Source organism: Trichomycterus rosablanca, chromosome 2 (genome assembly GCF_030014385.1).
Source record: "Trichomycterus rosablanca isolate fTriRos1 chromosome 2, fTriRos1.hap1, whole genome shotgun sequence".
NCBI classification, from domain to species: Eukaryota; Metazoa; Chordata; class Actinopteri; order Siluriformes; family Trichomycteridae; genus Trichomycterus; species Trichomycterus rosablanca.
In genome coordinates, this window is record NC_085989.1 from 6,636,504 (window position 1) to 6,658,612 (window position 22,109).

Genomic DNA, 22,109 nt, shown 5'->3' on the forward strand with positions numbered 1-22,109 from the left:
GTTTCTAGGACCACAGTGACTAGTATTTTTCAAATATAAAAAGAAACATGGTCAAGAACCCAAAGGCATATGACAGCCTGCTTGGAGAAACTGTATTTCTAGATAAAACAGCAAGCATTATGGTCAAAAAACCCATCTTCTGGCTAATATCATGCTTATGGTGAAACATAATGGTGGCAGGATCCTGCTTTGGGGGTGCCTCTCAATGGCAGGGACATATAAGAGCATCCAGATTGATCACAAACTCTGACATGGATGAGTTTACCCTTTAATATGCCAATGACCTAAAGCATACAGCCAAAACAACACTGGTGTAGCTTTGGGGTGTTTCTGAATGTTTATTGGTGGCCCAGACTCAAACCTTATTAAAACATTAGTGGAGAGACCTGACAATAGCAAATAAGTTGCTTTTCATCTGAAAGGATTTGCCATGAAACATTAGGGGGAAAACTGCCCAAATTCATACATGCTGAGGTTGTAGAGATGTAACCAAAATTATTTATCAGTTTTAACAGCTTGTCAATACCAGTAGAATCCCAAATCGCCTGGTGCACCTGATATACTAAAACCACAACACACAAGCATGGTGTAATTGTATTACTCGAATTGGTCTTGCTCCACCACCTGATTAATATTGATAGCTGGGTAAGAGAAGGATGATTAAGTCTACAGTTACAGTCAGTAGTTAAATTTATTTAGAAAGTACAGGTAGGAAAAAAGGTACAAGATAAATAAAGTCTGTAGGTGTATTTGCATGTCTGAATGTATTGTCAGGTTAGCTTTCATAATTTTGCTTTCTCCAGAAATTCATTATCATTTTAAAACCTAATTGAACTGGCTACAGTCAAGTCTAAATACTTGACCTCAATTTACCACCTTTGTTCCCATTTCTTGCACATTTTCTTTTATTTTATGGTCTCTCTGACAAAGGCATATCCAAATGAAGGCACCATTAGTGCTAACAATTGATTTTAATGATGTGGTTCTAAATATGTAGCAATTTTTAAACATTAACACAAACCATACATCAGGATTGTACACTTATAAATTCACTTCAATATTTTTTTTACTCATACTAAAAGATTTACTCATTCTAACAGCTTACATAATTAGAACTGAATTTAATTAAAAATTAAAGCACAAACAGCATCAGCAAGTGTAAAGACTACACAGTTTTGAATATTAGGTAATCATACTTTTTGGACAAAGCTAACCCTACATACCAATGTCACTGGTAAATGGCATTGTGTAACAAGTTCAAACCCAACCCCAGTTACTGCGGATACAGCTAGTTAATAGCATACAAAATGACAATTCATTTTACTTTAGATATACAGTATATGTTTATGTGCCCTGTGTAACTGTGGATTCATGTTGCATTTAAGGAAGCACCAAGAATACAAACTTAGTAGGCAAATGATTATTTATTAAAATAAACAAAAAAAAAATACAAAAATCAGTGATCATCTAGGAGCAAGTCACTCCAGTAGCAGCTGCTTTAAGCTTGTGAAGCTCCATGCACCATTTCATCTCACCAAGTCACTCCTAGGCAAGGAAAGAATCAAGACATTACAAAACAGCCAGAAACTGAAGTATAACAGCAGAATATTAAAGCCAGTGTGGTCGTGTCCACAAGATGTTTTCAGCCTTCCATCCACAAAACACATTTCAGGTCAGTAAACATCAATTATATTTATTGGAATTCAGTTCTTGTTTTACATGAGCCACTGTGCTACCCATAAACATCAAGTAACTTGTTTTTTTTTGGGGGGGGGGGATGGATGAAACTCATTTGCATCCAGTTATTTGTGCCTTAAATTTTGGATTTTAAACTTTACTGCACAAAACTCCAAAATGCACCACAATGTGGTTAGTGTATTAGGCACACTGCTTTCCACATGCTGCGCATTTGATTGTGTGAATGGATCTTACAAGGCTCATTCATGTGAACAAGACTCAAGACAGATTTAACAGGTTGACTTGACAGGTCAACATATATCTTACCCATCATTTCATGAGCAGAAACAGCTGAAGCAGGGACTCCACACCAGTGATTAAATCTGCAAAAGATTAGAGCTACAAGTTAGTGGTTCTCAAGGCACATTAATGAAAGTCAGCACTAGTTCTTTTGATCTCAGTCCCATATCCGCAAGCTTCATCCAGCAGTCACTAATAGAAAGGGTTTCATCCTTGATCATGTAGTGGTCATGTTTACTGTAATAGCTGACATACCTGGATCTGTGCACAGGGGTCCCTGTCTGTAAGGTGATCAGCCTAAACAAAGAAAACATTGTTCAAGCCATGCAAAAAGCTGATTTAGATCAGAGTGCATTTTGAAACCATGTGATTAAAGCTACCTGCATACAAAGTTAGGCTGCATTTAATATTTGTATTCTGACAACTAGGAATGCAAATTAAATTTGTTTAACAAGCAAGCTTTGGATGACAAATGTAAATGTCAGCTACATTTTACTAAATATTTGAGTTTTCACCTTTAATACACGATTATGTTTTTTATGGCAAGATCTGTTTATTATTTTTTTGTTTCCATTTGTCCATTTATATTTTTGTTTATTATTTTAACTGCCAAGGAGTTTCAGATACCTCTTGTATTTTCTCATTTGAGGGTTAAACAGTTCCAGGTATTTGTAGCTGTTGTCTCTAGTGTATTTAGGGCATCCTGACATCAGGTACTGGTGAGTGATTTTAGTACAACTTGGTCCATTGGTCTTCCTTGATGCATTTTGGCTTATTGCTAATGAGTCCCATTCAGTTTGTCATTTTATCTGTTCTTAAACAGATTGATATTTGTAGCAGGGATTGTTTCTTACTAAAACAAACTGCTTAATAATAACTAATAGCTACTAGTCCATTACAAGACTGTCCTTGCAACCAGTTTATTAAAGCTGCCCATGAGCATAACAATATATAACACTATATTGAAGCAGAACAATTCACATTTGCTGAATTTGGTACATTATAGTGACTGGGGAAACCTATAAACATTTGCAATTATGTAGACACCAAGACTTTTGCTTTTATCTTCTAAAGAACCAAGTTTTACCTTTTAATTAGATATCTGGAACACAACAGGAGCTACGACTCCACAGACTAAGCCAACCTGCAAAATATGAAAATGTTGGTTACACACAAACGACAGCAATAAAAGGTCAGTGCTAAAGACATTAGCTGATCTCAGTCCCATATCCGCAAGCTTCATCCAGCAGTCACTTATAAAAAGGGTTTCATCCTTGATCAAAGTATAATTCTGTTTTATAATGGACATACCTGAAAGGGACATCATGGTTCTTTCAGCATGATTTTTACCCTAGACAAGGAGTAAAGAGAAACTAGTTAATGCCAAGCAAAAGCCTGTTTAGTTTTATGTCTTTGTATTTGGATTGTACCGATGTATAATTCTACCCACACCAAATGCACCTATAGTTTAAGCCAGTCTAATACACTCGCTGCATTAGAAATGCACCATCAATTAGAAAAATCAGGAAAGGTTATTATTATTGTAAAAAAAAAAAAAAAAGTTAAGACAGTGTAAAACCATTACAACTCTTCCACATAAGGGATATAAAAACCTGGTACTGGTAAGACTGCATTAGCCAATGTTTGTTTGTTAGGATTTTAACATCATGTTTTACACTCTGGTTACATTCATGACAGACACACGGTAGTTACTTGTTACACAAGGTTCATCACTTCTTAAGGTTATATCGAACACAGTCATGGACAATTTAGTATCTCCAAGTCACCTCACTTGCATGTTTTTGGACTGTGGGAGGAAACCGGAGGAAACCGGAGCACCCAGAGTAAACCCACAGGCACGGGGAGAACATGCAAACTCCACACAGAAAGGACCCAGACCGTCCCACCTGGGGATCGAACCCATGACCACCTTGCTGTGAGGCGACAGTGCTACCCACTTAGCCACCGTGCCACCCCATTAGCCAATAAGAACACAATCATTGCTGAAAATGACTTACTGGCAGATGAATGTAAATATCTGAACTCATTTAAACTAATAACCATATATTACCATCATAACACTGATTAACATCTGTGTGTCATTTAAATTTGACTCGTCTTTACAAATAAAAAGTAAATTTTATTGCCTTTTGATTTAGGATTACAGATTCAAGTCTTACCTTTAACTTGGAATCAACTTGCATCACTGAGGATGGATCAGCCACCTAAAAAACAAGACAATGACTACAAAACCAACACCCACATAAAAAGTGAAGCTGTACAGAAGCATGACTCAGGACAATGAGGATTTTTGATTGTTTCATAATTGAGCTGTTCTCAGATAGGGCAAGTTGTGTCATCATTGTCAGGTTCATTATAATGCTCAAAAAAGTACATTCAATTTACCATTCCACATTTTCAGCAGCTCAAGATCCAGCTTGAAGGAAAACATCTTGCCTGGGAGAGAGAAAACAAACCATAAACAACATGAAAGCAAATACAATCTTTCAAATTAAGGTTCGTTTGGCTCAGTGTTGAGGTTTAAAAAAGGTCTCATAATCGAAGCTCTGCTCTCAGATAGGGCAAGTAGGTAATCACAGCCATCATCATTATTATTACACCGAGAAGCCAAGCTTACCAGTAGATATGCTTCCTTTGTTGCCTAGGGTGGTGCAGACAACCGACATTCTAACTGACCTGTAACAGACACGAACAGTCAGGATTAGGGCTGCAACTATCGATTATTTTTGTAATCGAGTATTCCAGTGATTAATCGAGTAATCGGATAAGAAATACTTTTGCTTTAACAAAGAGCAAAAACAAATACATATTAGATTAAATAAGACATGTTTCTTAAACCAAACTGTACATTTGTATTCCTTGCATACAGGACAGTTTAACATTTTTTAAATGCAAAAATAAATAAATCAAAAATAAATCAATTTACTTTTAAAATGTAAACAGGCAACCTGAAACATCAGGTCATCAAGTCATAAATAATAATAAACAAAAATACATGAACATAAGCCTGTAATTAGTGCAACTTTCAAAACTCAAAGTTTCAGCTACAGCTCACGCAGAACATAAAGCTTTAATATTTTGTTGGGAGGTTTTGTGGTGTTTGTAGGGGGATAAAAATCTGTCAGGATTGTGTCTCTAGATGAGGTAGATCTGGTGTGTGTGTATGTGTTTGCCTAAATCTTCATAAAAGCCTGTGGTGGTTGAAACGAAGTAAAGTCAGTAAACATGAGTAAAGTAAACACGACGCTCTGATGGTGTGGATGTTATACTGAGTTTTAGTTTTATCAGCTTAAAATGATCTCAAACTTTCTGTGGTTTTCTCTGTCCAGTCTCCTCCTGTTCGCTATTTTCTCTCTATATTTTGCAGTCCACGCTATCAAATCTCAGCTGCGTCCTAAACCGATACGTTCAGTTCGCAGGAGCGGCGAACGTGTCCAAATACGTAGTGTTCATTAAACTGTCCGCAAAAAGAACCCGGATTAAGTCCTGTTAAGTTCTGTTTATGTTTAAGATATTTGGGAGGCAGCCCTCAGATTCTTCACGTCACCTGCACACAGCGTTAAACACGCTGCGCAAAAGTGAAAGTCGTCCGTGTAAAACACCGTGAGCTGTATATGGTTGTGCGGATTAAACGATTCCTCGATGCAAAAACTTTGAATCGATGATTTTTAGTAATCGATTTACTCGAGGAATCGTTTCAGCCCTAGTCAGGATACATTTTATCAAGTACATGACATGTTCAGCAAGTGTGCAAAATTGTCCTTTTCCTTTATGTTGCTGAAGCGACTAGTGATGCAGTCACACAGCGACCGTCGGTAAAAGTGATCATTTAGGCTCTTTTGTGATCGCGCCTGCTATGAGGAAACAGGAACGCCTTCGATTAGGGCCAGAAATGAACATCAGGGTTGAGAAGTCAGCCACATTAGAAAACTGACAGCTTCCAAGCTTGCATGCGCGAATAAATGCTAACATACAATACTTGAAATGGCAATGTCTGGCAATATTTAGCCAAAATGCTCAGGTGGCACAAGCGACGAACATGCTGGTACATAGGCTTGGTGAAAGCCCATCAACTAGAACTATTACTGCTATATTTACAGCACTGTAAAGAACACTAATCACTAAAAATAAATCTAAGCAAAGGGCAAGAAGATTGCTTTCTAGAATTTCATCGTGTTACAGCATGCACATCAATAACAAATCTTTTAATATGCATAATTAAAGGACTACATAATTGAGGGCTTCCGAATTTATATTCCTTAATCAATTAATGTATCACCTAATACAATATAGACTGTCAACAGTAACTACTGCAGTGGTTTGATTTCTTTAAACCAGACTCACAGAATAGTGCAACAGCTTTAAAGCAGATTAAATTAAAATTGGGCAACTATATATTTTTTTAAATTTTAACACACTTTGGTTACATTCATGGAAGGACAGGTATTAACTGGTTACACAAGATTCATCAGTTCAAGTTTTTAATGTCAAATATAGTATCTCCAATTTACCTCACATGCCTGTGTTTGGATTTGGGAGGAAACCCATGCAGACATGGGGAGAACATGCAAACTTTACATAGAAAGGACTCAAACCCAGGACCTTCTTGCTGTGAGGCAAGTGCTACCCACCAAGCCACCTTGCCTAACTTTCCTGAACTGAAAAAGTTAAATACAAGTATAGTACTGATTTTATCTGTACATCAGGTTGTTGATGCATCACAAATAAACTTTAGTTTGTAACAGTTGTGGCTTAGTATTGCATATCCACACCATACACTACACATAATTCACTTGGTGTTTAGTTTAGGTATCAAAGCAAGATATACATTTGTTTAGTCTAGGAGTTTAACCACACTTATTATTCTTAAAATGCAAACATGACCAAGCAAAACACTATTGCAAAAAATGTGCAGGCTCAGTCAAAGCAGAAAATAAACCAGATTGTCTTTAGTATTTATGACAGAATCTTTAGATACCAACCTTCAGCCAGGCGTTGTCGATGCATTCCACACGACCAGTGTTCCACCATCTATTAAAAAAACCGCAAAACTTTAAGTGACATAAAAAGGTGGGTTCACTTGAACATAGCACGAGAGTAATGCTATCCTTCCCCATAATGTTGCTAATCAGTTAGCCAGAGAAACTGAGCAGCGACCGTCGGTGGAAGTTTTACTGTAGGCGCCTTCTTGACCGATTTAACCACAAATCAGGACAAAATCGACTTCGATCAGGGCCACTTGAATATAAAAATGTATTCAGCGAAAAACAAACTACAACTCAAAGTATTAATTATGTTCACGATCCACGTGAGAAATAGAAGTGCAAGCTAAGCCGCCATTCCTGCACATTCTTTATGCAGCCACACTTCACATGGAATTAAAATACACTCTTTTGTGATTAATTTAAAACATTTATAACGCTCTGCAGCTTAATAACACAAAATAGACTAATTAAAAAGAAATATAAAGTACTATAAGGATGATGTTTTAAGATTGCGTACCACTACAGAACCAGGCAAAGAGCACAGCGAGAGAAAGAGCGAGAGAGAAGGGCAAGGGCTCTTTTATGTTGTCAGGTCCTAAACGCTGATTGGCTGGTTGGTTGCTGCGTAAAGCGCTAAGCATTGTGGGAAATGTAGTGAAACATCACATCCCATACCATGTTTTTGTTTAATTTAGGGGCGTAACTACAGGGGGGGCAGGTGCACTGGGGCCCATGGCATGAGGGCTCCACGACCTGCACTCGCCAGGTTGTTATTTTTAATATTACAATATTTTCTTTAAGTAAAATTAAAATAACTAAAACTGTGCATTAAAAATACCAGAGCCATTCATATATATATATATATATATATATATATATATATATATATATATATATATATATATAGAGAGAGAGAGAGAGAGAGAGAGAGAGAGAGAGAGAGAGAGAGAGAGAGAGAGAGTGAAATTTGTTGAGGGGGCCCAAAAATATTTTTTGCACTGGGGCCCATGAGCTCCTAGTTACGCCACTGGTTTATTTATTTATTTATTAGAATTTTAACATTATTTTTTTACACATTTTGGTTACATTTATGACAGGAACGGTAGTTACTCATTACACAAGATTCATCAGTTCGCAAGGTTAATGTCAAACACAGTCATGGACAATTTTGTATCTCCAATTCACCTCACTTGCAGGTATTGGACTGTAGGAGGAAACTGGAGCTCCCGTAGGAAACCCACGCAGACACGAGGAGAACATGCAAACTCCACACTCCACACTCCACCTGGGGCTCGAACCCAGGACCTTCTTGATGTGAGGTGACAGTGTATTTTGGGTGGACTAAGATCTGTCTGTAAAACCATTACTTTAGAGTCTGTAGCGCATTGGGTATAATATTTACTGTTTGTTTATATCTGACCAATAATGTTTTTAAAGCTTGTGTAGAAATTTAGATGGTATTTTGTGCTTTTTTGTTTAGCATAATTGTTTTAAATATACAGTTAAATGAAGAGTAAAGTTATTTTACTCATTTCACAAGCTAACTTGTAGTATTTTTATTCTGCAGATAAGACTTGAAAGGAGCTTTACAATTTAATTGACTTTAAATGATTTATTTACTTTTTCGCAATAGTACATTGATTTACGCTTTTATTACATAGTTCATAAAAGCTTTTTGTAGCCTTGAATTGTTATAATGCAAATCCCAGTATGCTGCCCATTGGTGTGAGAGTTCAGTACCATGGACAGGTCCAAATGCCCATCTGTGTAGCTTAGCCCTAAGCATGATGCCAAATCCTGAAAGTTCACAAAGACATTATTTGTCACAACCCAAAGGACAAAAACCCATTGCAAGGCATTCACTTACAAATTCTGACCTACTTATGGGGAAATATTACAGAAGCCCTTCCAGAACACACCTTCTATTTATTTTGGATGGTAAAAGGAAACTAGAATAACAAGAGAAAATCCCCATGAAAATCCATTAAACAAAAAAGAACATGCAAAACTCACAGAAAGTGATTGAAGATGAGTATTGAATCCAGTGACCCAAGCTGCTGTGTGGCACCCACGCTACGAGTTCACTTGATATTGGAATGTGTGATGTGCAAACTATATGCTGCACTTAAAGTTTAATTGCTGTACTTTGTGCATAGACTTGTGATCCCTGTAGTAAAAATCATTCACATTATGTGATAAGGCTACATGTTCAGCACAGTAACTCTGTAAACACTGTTTGCAAGTCAAGACCACATGTAGGACAGGGGATCAATCCATCACAATTGACTACAAAATTGTGTATGATAAACTAAAAAGACTGTATTGTGCAAATATTTAAAAGATTCTGAACTTAAAATTGATGTTAACCCTTTTTATTATTTACCTTGTAGTATCACAAGCAGGTCAATAATTGAAAGTATTTTATAACAGCACATCAGAAAAAAAATATAGGTTAGATGTAGGCACCTTAACATAGGGGTGTCCGGTCAGATCCACAAAGTGTTGATGTGGCTGCAGGTTTTTATACCAATCAAGCACAAGCACACCTGATTTCTTCGGGTTTAAGTAGTTAGTCTTGATCTGCAAACACCTGATCAGTTGTATCATGTGAATCTATTGCCTGGTTGGTATGCAAACCTGCATCCACACCAGCCATTGTGAAAAAGATTAAACATTCCTGCTTTAAAGCTTTAAATCCCTTTTTAACCACGTTTATTATAGCATCAAAGTACCAAAATATTAAAAATATTAATAATAAAAAATTGCCATTGAGGGTTAAGGGCCTTGCTCAAGGGCCCAACAGCAGCAACCTGGCAGTGGTGGGGATGGAACCAGCCACCTTCTGGTTACTAGTCCAGTACCCTAACCACTAGGCTATGGCTTGCATCAGTGCCCGACCAGTGGCGTAACTACAGGGGGTGCAAGGGGGGCAGGTGCACTGGGGCCCATGGCAGGGAGGGGGCCCTCCACGGCATGAACTCAACCACCCACCTCACTGCCCCCCCCACTGGCTGCACGTATTATGCATGTATTATGGCAAGCCAAACAGAAAATATATTGTAAACACATATTTATTGAATATATACTGTATATATATATATATATATATATATATATATATATATATATATATATATATATATATATATATATATGACATTTGTTGAGGGGCCCATAATTGTTTTTTGCACTGGGGCCCATGAGTTCCTAGTTACGCCACTGTGCCCGACCTTGATTGAATGGGCACAAATTCTTACAGACACACACCAAAATCTTGATAATAATAATAATAATACATTTTATTTATATAGCGCTTTTCAAGATACTCAAAGACGCTTTACATAAGACAAATAATCAAAACAAATACGTACATACACCATACAAATCATAGTACAAAATCAAAATAGTACATCAACATCAAGAATAATTAAGATAAAAACAAAGAGAGCAGCATAAGACAGTTCATTAAAAATTAGCTAAATTATGAGAGAGAACAACAAATATAGAACAATTTCTTAAAATTAGACAGAAGCAGGACAGATTTACATGCAATCAGGAAACTGAAAACTTTACAAGTTTTAGGATCTAGGACTTCACATTTCTGTCGTGATCTAAGTATAAAAACTATTAAAAAGAATAGCAAAAATAAAAGCATTTATTTTGTGTTGTTACAAGTTAAATGCCACTCTGAATAGATGAGTTTTGAGAAGTGACTTGAATTTGGACAGGTCAGGACAATCTCGTAGGTGTTTGGGGAGAGCATTCCATAAAGATGGAGCAGCTATGGAAAAGGCCCTGTCACCCCAGGTCCGGTGCTTGGTCCTAGAGGGTATGGACAGTAGGTTAGCCTCAGAAGAGCGAAGGCTACGGGAGGGAATGTGCTGATGGAGCAGGTCGGTGAGGTAGGATGGGGCCTGATTATGGAGAGCTTTGTGAGTGAATAGAAGAATTTTGAATTGAATGCGTTGAGCAACGGGAAGCCAATGAAGTTTTTGTAGAACAGGTGTAATATGATCACGGGAGCGAGTATGAGTAAGGAGGCGAGCAGCTGAATTCTGGATATACTGAAGTTTTTTTAGGATTTTGTTAGATGTACCATAAAGGATGCTATTGCAATAATCAATTCTGGATGTAATAAAAGCATGAATCAAGGTTTCGGCGGCAGAAAAGGAGAGTGATGGACGTAGACGTGCTATGTTTTTTAGATGAAAGAAAGCAGTTTTGGTGATGTGATGACCTTAATAGAATAATAGTGTCTGTTACACCGGTGTAGAGATCCAATAAGTCCAGACACTTTTGTGTAACTGAACACCTCACTGCGCACACCAGAATTGCACTCAGCTAAAGCACAGGTGCACGCGCTGCGCCCTAGCTGCTCACGTGACTACAGCAGCGCGCGCGCGCGCACACACGCACGCACGCGTCAGCTCTCCGCGCTCGGATCTGGCCGCCAGTCTCGACGTAAACAGCGCGTCCGTGTGTGCGCTTTGTTCGCGGAAAGCTTCGAACCGAGCGTCCCGTCAGCTCGTCATGCCATGGATATTCTGTGGCAATACCAGTTCAGGATCATTCTGCTCGGCGACTCCACGGTGGGCAAGTCCTCCCTGCTGAAACGCTTCACGGACGGTGTTTACAGCGATGTAGCGGACCCGACGGTCGGGGTGGATTTCTACGCCCGCTCGCTCGATATAGAACCGGGGGTGAAGATCAAGCTGCAGCTGTGGGACACCGCCGGCCAGGAGCGCTTCAGGTGAGCGTTTAATCTGTCTAGATTTTATAGCAGCCTGTATAATGCATACAGTTATTATACAGTAAATGGCAACCCGACCTCGTTTTCTATCTTCGATAGCAATCCCAGCATCATATCCTTCCAATGTGCTCCAAAATTCAGTATTAAATAATGTTCCCCCACGTAGATCCTTATTGAATGCAGATCAGTTCCTGACATGTATGATCATGTACTGTTTAATCATTTGCTTTCATTTTCCCCAGTGATCCCCGTGACGTGCACACCGCAAAAAGTCACAACGGTCATCCTCAGCACTGTCATAACCAAAAAACCCTTAATATAACAGATATCTTAATATCATCATCCATCACGATGTGCAAACACGTCAGATTCCATGCTTCAAGCTTCATGGTCTGAATGCATATGAAAATAATCAGCATATGATTTACTGCTTCATGCTGATGCATGAATGAAGCAAATAAACAGGCCATCTTGACTGCTTTGGTCCATCACTACTACTGTACGTCTATAGCTTATAGGACCTACTGCGTTACACAACCACCTGTGCTGTACCCACATGTCCTGGTTTCAATCAAAAGCCTCTGCATGACATGTTGAAACAGAATTATATGAGGATTAATACCAGGAAAATTGGGCTACACACAAATTGGGCTCTGTACCAATATGGTGCCACCAGGGGTGGATTAAATGGCCAGGCAATAGGATGATTTTTTTTAGGTTTATCCAGTTTCTTTTTTTTCTTCTGCATTTTCTCCCCTTTTTCTCCACCTTTAGCACGTCCAAGCGTCCAATTGCCCAATTTGCATCACGCATCCTCTCTGCCTCTGCCGATCCCTGCCCTGACCGAGGAGGTCGAAGCTAACCCACATCCCCTCCGACACGTGAGCAGCAAGCCGTATGCATCTTGCCACCCACACATTGACGAGTGTGGCGCCACCTAACGTTGCCTGCGGAGAGACACACCCTAAGAGCACTCCTTCCTCGTCTCAGTGTAGGCGCCTCTAATCAGCCAGCAGAGGTCGTAACCGCACCATTCTGACAGAGAGAGACCCACTTTTTGACTGATTCCATTTTCCTCCTGATTTAGCGCACTCAATTTTCTTTTCCGCTGCTGAGAGATACCAGATTGCATCCGAGGAGAGCACGTCACTGTACACGCCTCCTCCGACACGTGTACAGCCCTCCTCTTCTCGCCCCTGCATTCTGCACAGGCGTCTCTTCTGCGTATCAGGGTCCTTACACAGCGTATGAAGACCCACACATAGTCCGGCCCCCACCCTGCAGATACGGTGGCCAGTTAGTATCTGCCGCAGGCACTGCCAATTATGCCCGCCAGATGGTGCCCAGCCAACCGGTGGCAACACCAAGTTTTGAACCGATGAGTTCAGAAACTCTGTGCTGGTGTGCAAGCGGAATATCCCGCAGCGCCACCTGGGCGCCCTGACTGATTCTTTTTGACAAATTGTCAGAGTCATATCTTGCTTTTTGGCTGTACGTTTGGTATTGTTGTCTTTTTAGTTTCTTGGCAGATGAGGTTCTTTTTCATTTTATACCTTTGGTACGTCACTCCATTCTTGTTTTCTTTGATGATGTGTAATGCTTTAGAACCGTGTTCAGAGAAGCAGCCCCATGTCGTGATGCTCTCACCTAAATCCCACACTGTGGGTATCTTCTTGGGATCATATGCACAACTTTTTTTCTTTCTCAACATGAGCTGAATCAATAAAAAGCCAATTTGCAGACTGTCCAGGTTCATACATCTTTCAGCTTGTCTACTAAACTCATCTGACATTTGTTTTGATTTATAAATGATTTACATAATCTGATCCTTTTTTGAGTATAGCAGAGTCCTAGAGCACATGATTGGTGATTTTATTATCCTAGAGCTTTACATATGGTTTCCAACCTTATCGTGAATGATTAATCAGTGCTATTTGTGTCTGTATTAGGCCTATTTTTGTCTATAATACAGTATGTCAGGTGCTCGTATTATAGACAAAAATAATACGAGCATTTATATACAGCCATGATTGGCATGATTGGCTACATTTTAATGTTGGAGGGGACAATAAACTGTAAAACTTCTGATGGGGATGCCAAAGGCGGTACCAAAAATACTGTTGTTTTAAATGTTTTAAATAGATTAGCAGTTATAATATTTAACCAGTAATACCAAGAATGGCCTGTAGATATCACACTATAGTCATCTCTAAAAATGTGATTGGGTGACACTCACTGTTTTTCTCAGGAAGGAAGGGACGTGTCCCTCTCCGTGTTCACTAGGCCTTTTACTGCATTGCCCATTGCCCAGTGATTCTGGGGGAACTGAACCCACTGCCACTCTGACCAGGATAAAACGGAACATGAAAATGAAATGGAAAATATTACAGTATGTCTGTTGGTTGAAGAGCAGACCACATTTATAGTTAATTCATGTCAGACTCCCCATGTCCTGATTCCCCCAGAACAACATGCTTATTTGAACTGGATCTGAATTTTAAAATTAATAATTTTAAAAGTGACATTATTACAGATTGTACAGACAATTTGACACCATGGACATTCCTCAATGATGTGATTTTTGTTTAAAACATTGCTATCTTCATCTTTTCAGATCGATCACTACATCCTACTACCGCAACTCAGTGGGCGGCCTCCTGGTCTTCGACCTGACCAATCGCAAGAGCTTCGAGCATGTGCGCGACTGGCAACGTGAAGTCACCGAGCACATCCTGCCACACAACATGATCTACATTCTGATCGGCCACAAGAGCGACCTGACCCGCGAGCGCAAGGTGACGCGCGACGAGGCCGAGCAGCTGGCGGCCGAACTGGGCGTGCGCTACGTGGAGACGTCGGCCAAGTGCAACTGCAACGTCGAACGGGCCTTCGAGCTGCTGGCTCGCGACATCTACGAGCTCATGAAGATGGGCGAGATCTCGGCACGCGACGGCTGGGACGGCGTCAAAAGCGGCCTCACCGCCAAAGTCCTCTATCCGGCCGAGGAGGAGGCGGAGAGGGCGAAGAGCTGCAACTGCTGACTCGGGTCGTTCACCTTTAACTACTCACGTGTGTGTCAGTCGGTCGTCCAAGCCGAGTTCACGCTTTCACTTCTCGTGTCGCACGTCAAAGTCATCGCTTGCCCTTGCGTTTCTTTTCCATGTGTGCCCATAGTGGAAAGTGCGGCTCTATATGTGAACACCATGCAGCAATGACAAAAATGGCTGCCTTTTTTTTTGGATGGGTTACAAGCTCAGATGGACACTGCTTGGCTCAGATCGAGGGCAGATGGATGCAGGAAGACGCTTGCTGGTGCTAGATGTCTCTGGGACATCAGCAAATTTGGGACCTGTCTCCGGACTTCTCTTTTCTTTGTTGTTTAGATTAAAATTTGGGGAGAAATTTGTGCTTTCACCACACAAATCCATGCTTTCTGAGCAATGTAAGGTTTTAATTAGATGACTTTGTATGCAAATAGGCATAGAGAAAACAAATGTTGTGCACATGTAGACTCATGTACATGCTCCTGTACTTTTAATCAATGCTAAAACAAAACAAAGCTCTATAATCACTACTTTGAGTCCTGGTAATGCCAAAGCCATCAGTGTCTGGGAGTTCAGGAGAACATCACTGTCCCCACTGCTGTCTGAAGTGTCCAGGAAGCCTAGTTAGCAAGCTGCCTTTTCCAGTTGTGTTGATCTCCCCAACCCTTTCACATTTGTAGCTGTTATGATTATGATTGATGAAGCTCCTCTGGTGGAAAGAACTGACAGTATGTAATTTTAATAATGATTTTAAGATCTGAATTCATATGTCTCTATTTTAATGACAAAAATGTCATTAATTCTACAAAAATTCTGGTATTGGATTAGGAAAGTGGATTATATATTATGGTGTAATAAGACAGTCAGAAGAGTGTCATGATGGCTCGGTGGGTAGCACTGTCCCTGTGTCTTTAAGAAGTTTGCAGGTTTCCTCCGGATGCTCTGGTTTCCTGCCATAGTCCAAACACATGCAGTCAGGTTAATTGGATACTAAAAATTACCCTTAGATGTGTGTGTGAATCTGTGTGTGTGTGTGTGTCTTCCCTTCGACAGACTGGCACCCTGCCCAGGGTGTTTCTATGTGTCTTGCGCCCATTGAGTGAGCAAGTGAGAAGATGGTCAGAACTAATAATCAGCATGCCCTCATTTCAGATTCCAGGAGCACCAAGCTGTACCTGTACAATTTATTACGTATAGTGAATACTACCCGAGGTGCTTTGGTGGTGCAGCGGTAAAGCACGATACCCCACCAGTGCTCATCTCTGCTATCAGCCTACTGGGCACTTACACAGACCTGTGATTTGCTGTGTGACTTTAGGGGAAGAGACAAAACAGGGCTGAAACAGGGTTCTTCGTTGCTTGTGCAAGTGCAGCCCCTGTTGACCAATCGAGGCACCTGCACAAGGGGTGGCTGAGCACAGATAGCAGTGAGTGTTTCTCCACATGCGATACTGCGCTCTTTGAGACCTAATCTCTCACAGGGGGTGCGTGACAGCCTGGGCACTTCTCAATCAGTGGTGGCGGTGGCAGCAGCAGTGAGAGAGATAAGCTACACTTGGCCATGCCTGGATTGAGTGCAAAAAGGGGGGAAATGGAAAAATAAAAATAAGGATGTGGTGTCTTACCTGTCTTTGGTTTCTTGTAGATCTCCGCACCCATTCTGAAATGTCACCCTATGAACTATCCCGAGACTGGTATAACTGAATGGTAGAGGTCTTGAAGGTTGAGACCCATTACAAACAAATGGCACTGACAGTAAGTAATTACATATGGCAAATGTGTGTGTAGGTGCAAGGTTGGGGTATCAGCTTAACAGATAAGATAGTATTGCTCACAAATAAAGCTATATGCAAATGTATGAACACAAACAGGGCACTGATAGCTTAGCAGACAAGGTACTGGATAAGTAATCAGAAGGTTGCTGGTTCTATCCCTACCCTTTCCAGGTTGCAATAGTTGAGCAAGTAAACCAAACCCTTGACCCTCAATTGCTTGGATTGTATTCAGTCACAGTTTTAAGTCACTTCACCAAAAGCGTCCACCAACATGTGATTTTTAAATAATAAAATACAGACACAACCTCTGCAGCAAAACACACTAGCACACCAGAGCTGACATCTCAAACTTGTCAGTATGAATCTCAGCTCTGCTACTGGCAGACTGGGCACCTACACGAACAATGATTGGCTCGTTTGCAGGGGGTGGGTGCCAGAGGGGATTTCTCATAACTGATGCACTTACGACCTCTGCTGGCTGATTGATGGATAATGGAATCAGGGTGTGTCTCTCCCTACACATAGCTTATTCACATATGAACTCGTCTTACGCAGGTGAAAAGATGCAGTCGGCTAGTGCACACTTGTCGGAGGGGGCGTGTGTTAGTCACGGCTCTCCTCGGTCAGGAGTGGAAGTCAGCAGCAGTAGAGGGGAAGCGTAATGCAATTGGGTAATTGAAAACTACTAGATCGGGAGGAAAACTGTGTTTCTTGAGGCTGTTCATGATGAAGCTTCAGCTTCAGTCATGTTTGCTTTCAAAATTCACAAATTTTAAGTGGAATCCATTTCTCCATTTCTACCCATGCAATGTTTCCTGTGTCACTGGCTGCCACACAACCTCAAAGCATAATGAATCCATCCAGTCATGGATCCATGCTTAACAGGTGACTGGGTGTCTCTCCAAATACATTTCTACAAACATATCTTTGCTGATTGTGGCCAGAAAGATCCATTTCTACTTCACATGTCTCTAGTCAGCTTATCTACAAATGATTTGCACACTTCAGATGGTCTTATTTGTAATGTGGTCACACATTAAGTTTCCTTCCTTCCTTCATGCAGTGTGCATTCACACTCCAGTATTAGCTTAACTTCCTGCAGGTTCTATGTTGTTATTTAAAGATTCTGCTTTGCCTTTTTGGCCAGCATATGAGCAGTTTAATTTGAGAGCTTTCTTGGTCCTGTAGATCTTGCTACAACTTTTCTAGTTTCCATAAACTATCATTTTATCTAAGAGCTGGGAGCACTTCGGCCACCTTGTCATTACATAGTTTTATTTTCTGATATTCCTTCCTAATGACAATATATGACCTGTCCAGAGGGATGGATTAAAGCCTGATGTGTTAATTAAGTTAATAAAGGGCATCTAAACTTTTGAATATGTCACTACATTTTCTTTTTACTATTTTTTATAATTGAATGTTAATTAACTGTTCATACACATGAAGTAATTTGCAGCAGAGGTTGTGTTAATTTCTTATCACTTTAAAAATGAACAAAATATGTCATTTAGCCAGGGGTGCTCAAACACTTGCACATAAATGTATTTTCACAAAACTATAACATGGTATTAATCTTTTAATAAAAAACAATACAATGTTAAAATAAAGTTCAAATTAACCTAATACAAGATGCAGAAGAGATTCTTTTATGCCGGGCGCGGGTGATGCAGCAGTAAAACACGCTAGACCAACAGTGCTAAGATCTCGAGCTCTCAATTTCAAATCTTAACTCTCCTATCAACCGACTGGGCACCTACAAACTCAGATCTCAGCTGTGGAAGGCTAGTGTACTAGACTGCTGTGCCACCCCAGCCCCCATGGGTGTGTGTTTTTGGTGCAATTCAGCCAATGAAGCATGGAATCTGGTAAAACTCAGAACACTGATTAATGCTGAAACATCAGTTATTAAGATTTTTATGCATTTTCTCCCCTTTTCTCCCAATTGTGTTATGCTTCCTCTCTACTGGTGCTGACCCCCGCCCCTGATTGAGGAAAGTGAACTGACACACGTTCACTCTGATACGTGAGCAGTAGCCGACTGCATTTTTCACCTTCACCATCCGAGTTCATATGCGAATCAGCCCTGTGTACGGAGAGCCACACCCTGATCAGCATTATTCCTGTACTCTGTGCATACTCCATCAACCAGCCAGCAGAGGTCATAATTGCATCAGTTATGAGGTCCCTATCCGGCTCCCTAACCCTGTATGAACAACAGCCAAACGTGCTGGCAGAGATGAGATTCGATATTATGTATTTGAAATCTCAGCTCTGGTGTGCTAGTGTATTTTACCACTGCGCCACCTGAGCGGCTAAGATTTATTTTTAAATAAAATAATAATAAAAACTTGAAACACACTGGAAAACAAACCAAACCGGGAGGTAAGGAAAATAAGGGAAACTAATGAAAATATAAAAGGAAAACACAAAAAGAACATGCACAGCTTGTAGCGGACATAAGGCATAGAATCGGAATGAAAACTGGTTGTCAGAATAACGCCAGCTGCTCAATCCACCGACATGTGACAACCAAGTTCTATAAAAATAGCTTATATGTGGGGCCCGCTCATGAAAAAGCCTCTAGTGGAAGCTCGGCCATGAGGGTCAGAAAGCGTCACAACACCAGCTGAGTTCCCCTGAAAGAAGATAAAGAGTGCTCTCCGGATTCAACCGAGCCAAGCCCAGCATCATCAGCATTTCACAGAGAAAAATAAAGGTCACAAAGAGAGACATCAGCATCTCTGTGGGGAGACAAACAAATAGATGGATTTGCTAAGACTTTAAGCTACAAAATAAGTCATCTGCACCTCAATGCGCCCTGCGGCCATAATGGCATGGCAAGTGGGCATGATTCTGTACCCCACGGCCCTGCCGGTCTCTGTGGCAGGTGACCCTGTTACAGCATTAAGCTTGTTTTAATGCATAGACAAGATGTGACAATTTCTGGGTGGCTGGCTGTATGGAGGAAAAGTGGTTTCAATTCTGGTCCATGTTTTGCAAAGCAAATGTGGTTAAACAGCCTGCAGATTTGCTCTCATACTTAAACTGGGTCAAACCATGACAGGCTGTACATTTATTTTTAGCCAAGAGGATGAAACCCTTAAGATTGTTGTATCTGCAAAGGCACTTACAATAAATAAACAAGTGCAAATGTAATTTTATCTCTTTGATTCCTGTCTTGGGTTTGGTTCACTCTGCCTTGTGTATTTCATTGGCGCAACCTTGTGGTTGCACAACATATCGACAGTGACCTACTATATTTCTTCCAGGAATTTTATGCAATCGCAGCGTTTTTACAGCACCATCTGGCATCACTAATTAAGTCATGCATGAATATGTACACTGTATGGTAAGGGCAAAAAATGTGTACACTCGATCATGAGCTTGTTTTGCTTCCCATTCTAATCAATCATTAATGGATTTGACATATCACTCTTCTAAGAAGGCTTTCCTCAAGATCTTGAAGTGTGTCTGTAGGAATTTGTGCCCTATTAAGTAAAGAGGGTATATCTGAGACACTCACATTAAACAATTATACTTGGTTTGCAATTGACATTCTAATTCATCGCAGATAAAGTTAATGGGATTGTAGTTAATGCAGGAGTCACTTGGAAGGTTCTTGTCAAAACCTTGTCTATGTGGAACTTACTTTGTGCACAGGGTCACAGGCCCTTCTGTAAACTGCCTCAGCAAATATGGAAGGATATACTTGATTTGATTTTGTACATTTGTTCACAATGTCTGTTATTAAAACACCATGTAGTGCATGTAATTTTTATGAGTGCATGCCATTATCTGTCATATATACAGATACAGGTGTACAGTACGACTAAATTCTTTTTTGCATAACCCAGTTTGTTTGGGGTCAGAGCGCAGGCTCAGCCATTGTACGGCGCCCCTGGAGTCAAGTCAAGTCAAATTTATGTATATAGCGCTTTTTACAATAGACATTGTCTCAAAGCAACTTTACAAAATCCAGGACCAACAGATACACAAAACCCCTGTTGAACAAGCCGAAGGGCGACAGTGGCAAGGAAAAACTCCCTTAAAATTACAGGAAGAAACCTTGAGAGGAACCAGACTCAGCAGGGCCCATCCTTCTTGGGTGGTCTGGAGGATACTTTAAATCAGGGGTGTCAAACTCATTTTCACCGAGGGCCACATCAGCATTATGGTGGCCCTCAAAGGGCCGATTGTAACGTATCCTGCTGTGATTGCAGTCTGTTGTTTTTCTTGGAGGCCGAATTCTGCATTTATATTGTCCTACTTTACCACAGACATGGCCTCATAACACAAGAGACGCACCGGTTTCTCTTCCTGAAGCACAAACTTGTTTTCACTTTCATTAAATTTCCTCCTTATGCTTAATTTTCTTACTTATCTTCTTGTACATTTTAGGATCATGTGTAAATATGTGTAACATCATCTACTGGCGGGCTGTGTCACTTTGCAGGTCACAAAATCAGCCTGCATTTTGAAAGATACAGTTTGTTTAGGATTTTACAGTGTATTTTTAAGACAATCATTCTGCCCTCACTAATAGTTTATCCCCCTTTCCCAGCTAGACAGACAGACAGACAGACAGACAGACAGACAGACAGCTCCCTTCAGAATACAGTCGGTTTTATTTACTTCCCAGCTGTGTGATACACTGTGTGCATCAAAATGAAGTAAAAATACAAACAGTAAAAACAATAAAGAACTTAATACAGTAAAGGCACACAGCTGTAGTCAAGTGTTACATCTGGTACAATATGAGATTTAACCAAACGTAAAATAACGCTAACGAGTTAAATTTTTGTGTAAATATACTAATTGCTATAGTAACGTAACAACAGTATTTAATTACGGTAAATTTGTAACTAAAACGCTGTGATATACTCACTAAACATTTACTAACAACTGAGAATATAAACGCCACTACTTACAGACGATGCTTTGGTATTATACTGCAATATAATTATTTGTATTTATTTATTATTGTTTACATTACTGACTACGCTACGGGCCGTGAGTTTGACACCCCTGCTTTAAATGAATAAGATTTACACAAATCATACAAACACAGAATTTAAATGAACTAAAAGTTATAACTAGCAATAATAAGTAAATAAATAATAATAGAGTTATTATGAGTTATTATTCAGTCCAGTCTGTAATAAACTCTGTAGTGAGTTCTTGACATTCTTGGTGCAAACACGCCAGGTCCCGTCACATCCGGCAGGGGCAGCATTGTTGGCACGGCAGTCTCGACTTCATTCCTTAACCTTGGGCAGGTAAACAGGTTTCCATCAGATGGACCTCGGGGTAAAACAACAGAAACTGTAGTTAAAAATGTAAAATGCGAGTTGAGACTGGAGCTGAGAGGGTTAAGGGCCTTGCTCAAGGGCCCAACAGTGGCTGCATGGCAGAGCTGGGATTCGAACTTTCAACCTTTTACTTGATAGCCCAAATCTCTACCCACTAGGCTACCACTGTCCCCAAATAATAATTGTTTCTTCTTGTTCCTCAGCCTTTTGTCCCGTTTTTCGGTTACGGGGTCGGCATTTCCGGC

General features: G+C 40.2%; 1 protein-coding gene, 1 long non-coding RNA gene and 6 other non-coding genes across 8 annotated transcripts; 1 reads left to right on the top strand and 7 right to left on the bottom strand.

The window, feature by feature from the left end:
* Positions 1-1,405: 1,405 nt before the first annotated feature.
* On the bottom strand, positions 1,406-7,556 carry LOC134329281 (uncharacterized). The gene is made up of 10 exons (XR_010014853.1): positions 7,501-7,556; positions 6,981-7,029; positions 4,616-4,674; positions 4,384-4,434; positions 4,158-4,202; positions 3,289-3,328; positions 3,065-3,121; positions 2,233-2,274; positions 2,005-2,060; positions 1,406-1,545 (listed from the first exon to the last, which is right to left on the bottom strand). It is a non-coding gene; the product is annotated as an uncharacterized LOC134329281 (long non-coding RNA).
* LOC134309461 (small nucleolar RNA SNORD99) lies at positions 2,127-2,199 on the bottom strand. The gene has a single exon (XR_010011176.1). It is a non-coding gene; the product is annotated as a small nucleolar RNA SNORD99 (small nucleolar RNA).
* LOC134309460 (small nucleolar RNA SNORD99) lies at positions 3,188-3,260 on the bottom strand. The gene has a single exon (XR_010011175.1). It is a non-coding gene; the product is annotated as a small nucleolar RNA SNORD99 (small nucleolar RNA).
* On the bottom strand, positions 4,265-4,347 carry LOC134309445 (small nucleolar RNA SNORD103/SNORD85). The gene has a single exon (XR_010011161.1). It is a non-coding gene; the product is annotated as a small nucleolar RNA SNORD103/SNORD85 (small nucleolar RNA).
* LOC134309446 (small nucleolar RNA SNORD103/SNORD85) lies at positions 4,500-4,582 on the bottom strand. Its single transcript, XR_010011162.1, has one exon. It is a non-coding gene; the product is annotated as a small nucleolar RNA SNORD103/SNORD85 (small nucleolar RNA).
* On the bottom strand, positions 5,753-5,889 carry LOC134309448 (small nucleolar RNA SNORA16B/SNORA16A family). Its single transcript, XR_010011164.1, has one exon. It is a non-coding gene; the product is annotated as a small nucleolar RNA SNORA16B/SNORA16A family (small nucleolar RNA).
* Positions 7,100-7,238, bottom strand: LOC134309447 (small nucleolar RNA SNORA16B/SNORA16A family). The gene has a single exon (XR_010011163.1). It is a non-coding gene; the product is annotated as a small nucleolar RNA SNORA16B/SNORA16A family (small nucleolar RNA).
* Positions 7,557-11,503: 3,947 nt separating the features above from the next.
* rab42a (RAB42, member RAS oncogene family a) lies at positions 11,504-18,183 on the top strand. Its single transcript, XM_063010500.1, has 2 exons — positions 11,504-11,733; positions 14,348-18,183. Exons 1-2 carry the CDS (start codon positions 11,519-11,521, stop codon positions 14,772-14,774), a joined length of 642 nt encoding a protein of 213 aa, XP_062866570.1. The 5' UTR covers positions 11,504-11,518; the 3' UTR covers positions 14,775-18,183.
* Positions 18,184-22,109: the final 3,926 nt, after the last annotated feature.

Coding starts and splice junctions, on each gene's coding strand:
- rab42a (XM_063010500.1), top strand. CDS start 11,519: ATGGATATTCTGTGGCAATACCAGTTCAGGATCATTCTGCTCGGCGAC. Junction 11,734..14,347: donor GCCGGCCAGGAGCGCTTCAG/GTGAGCGTTTAA, acceptor TCATCTTTTCAG/ATCGATCACTACATCCTACT.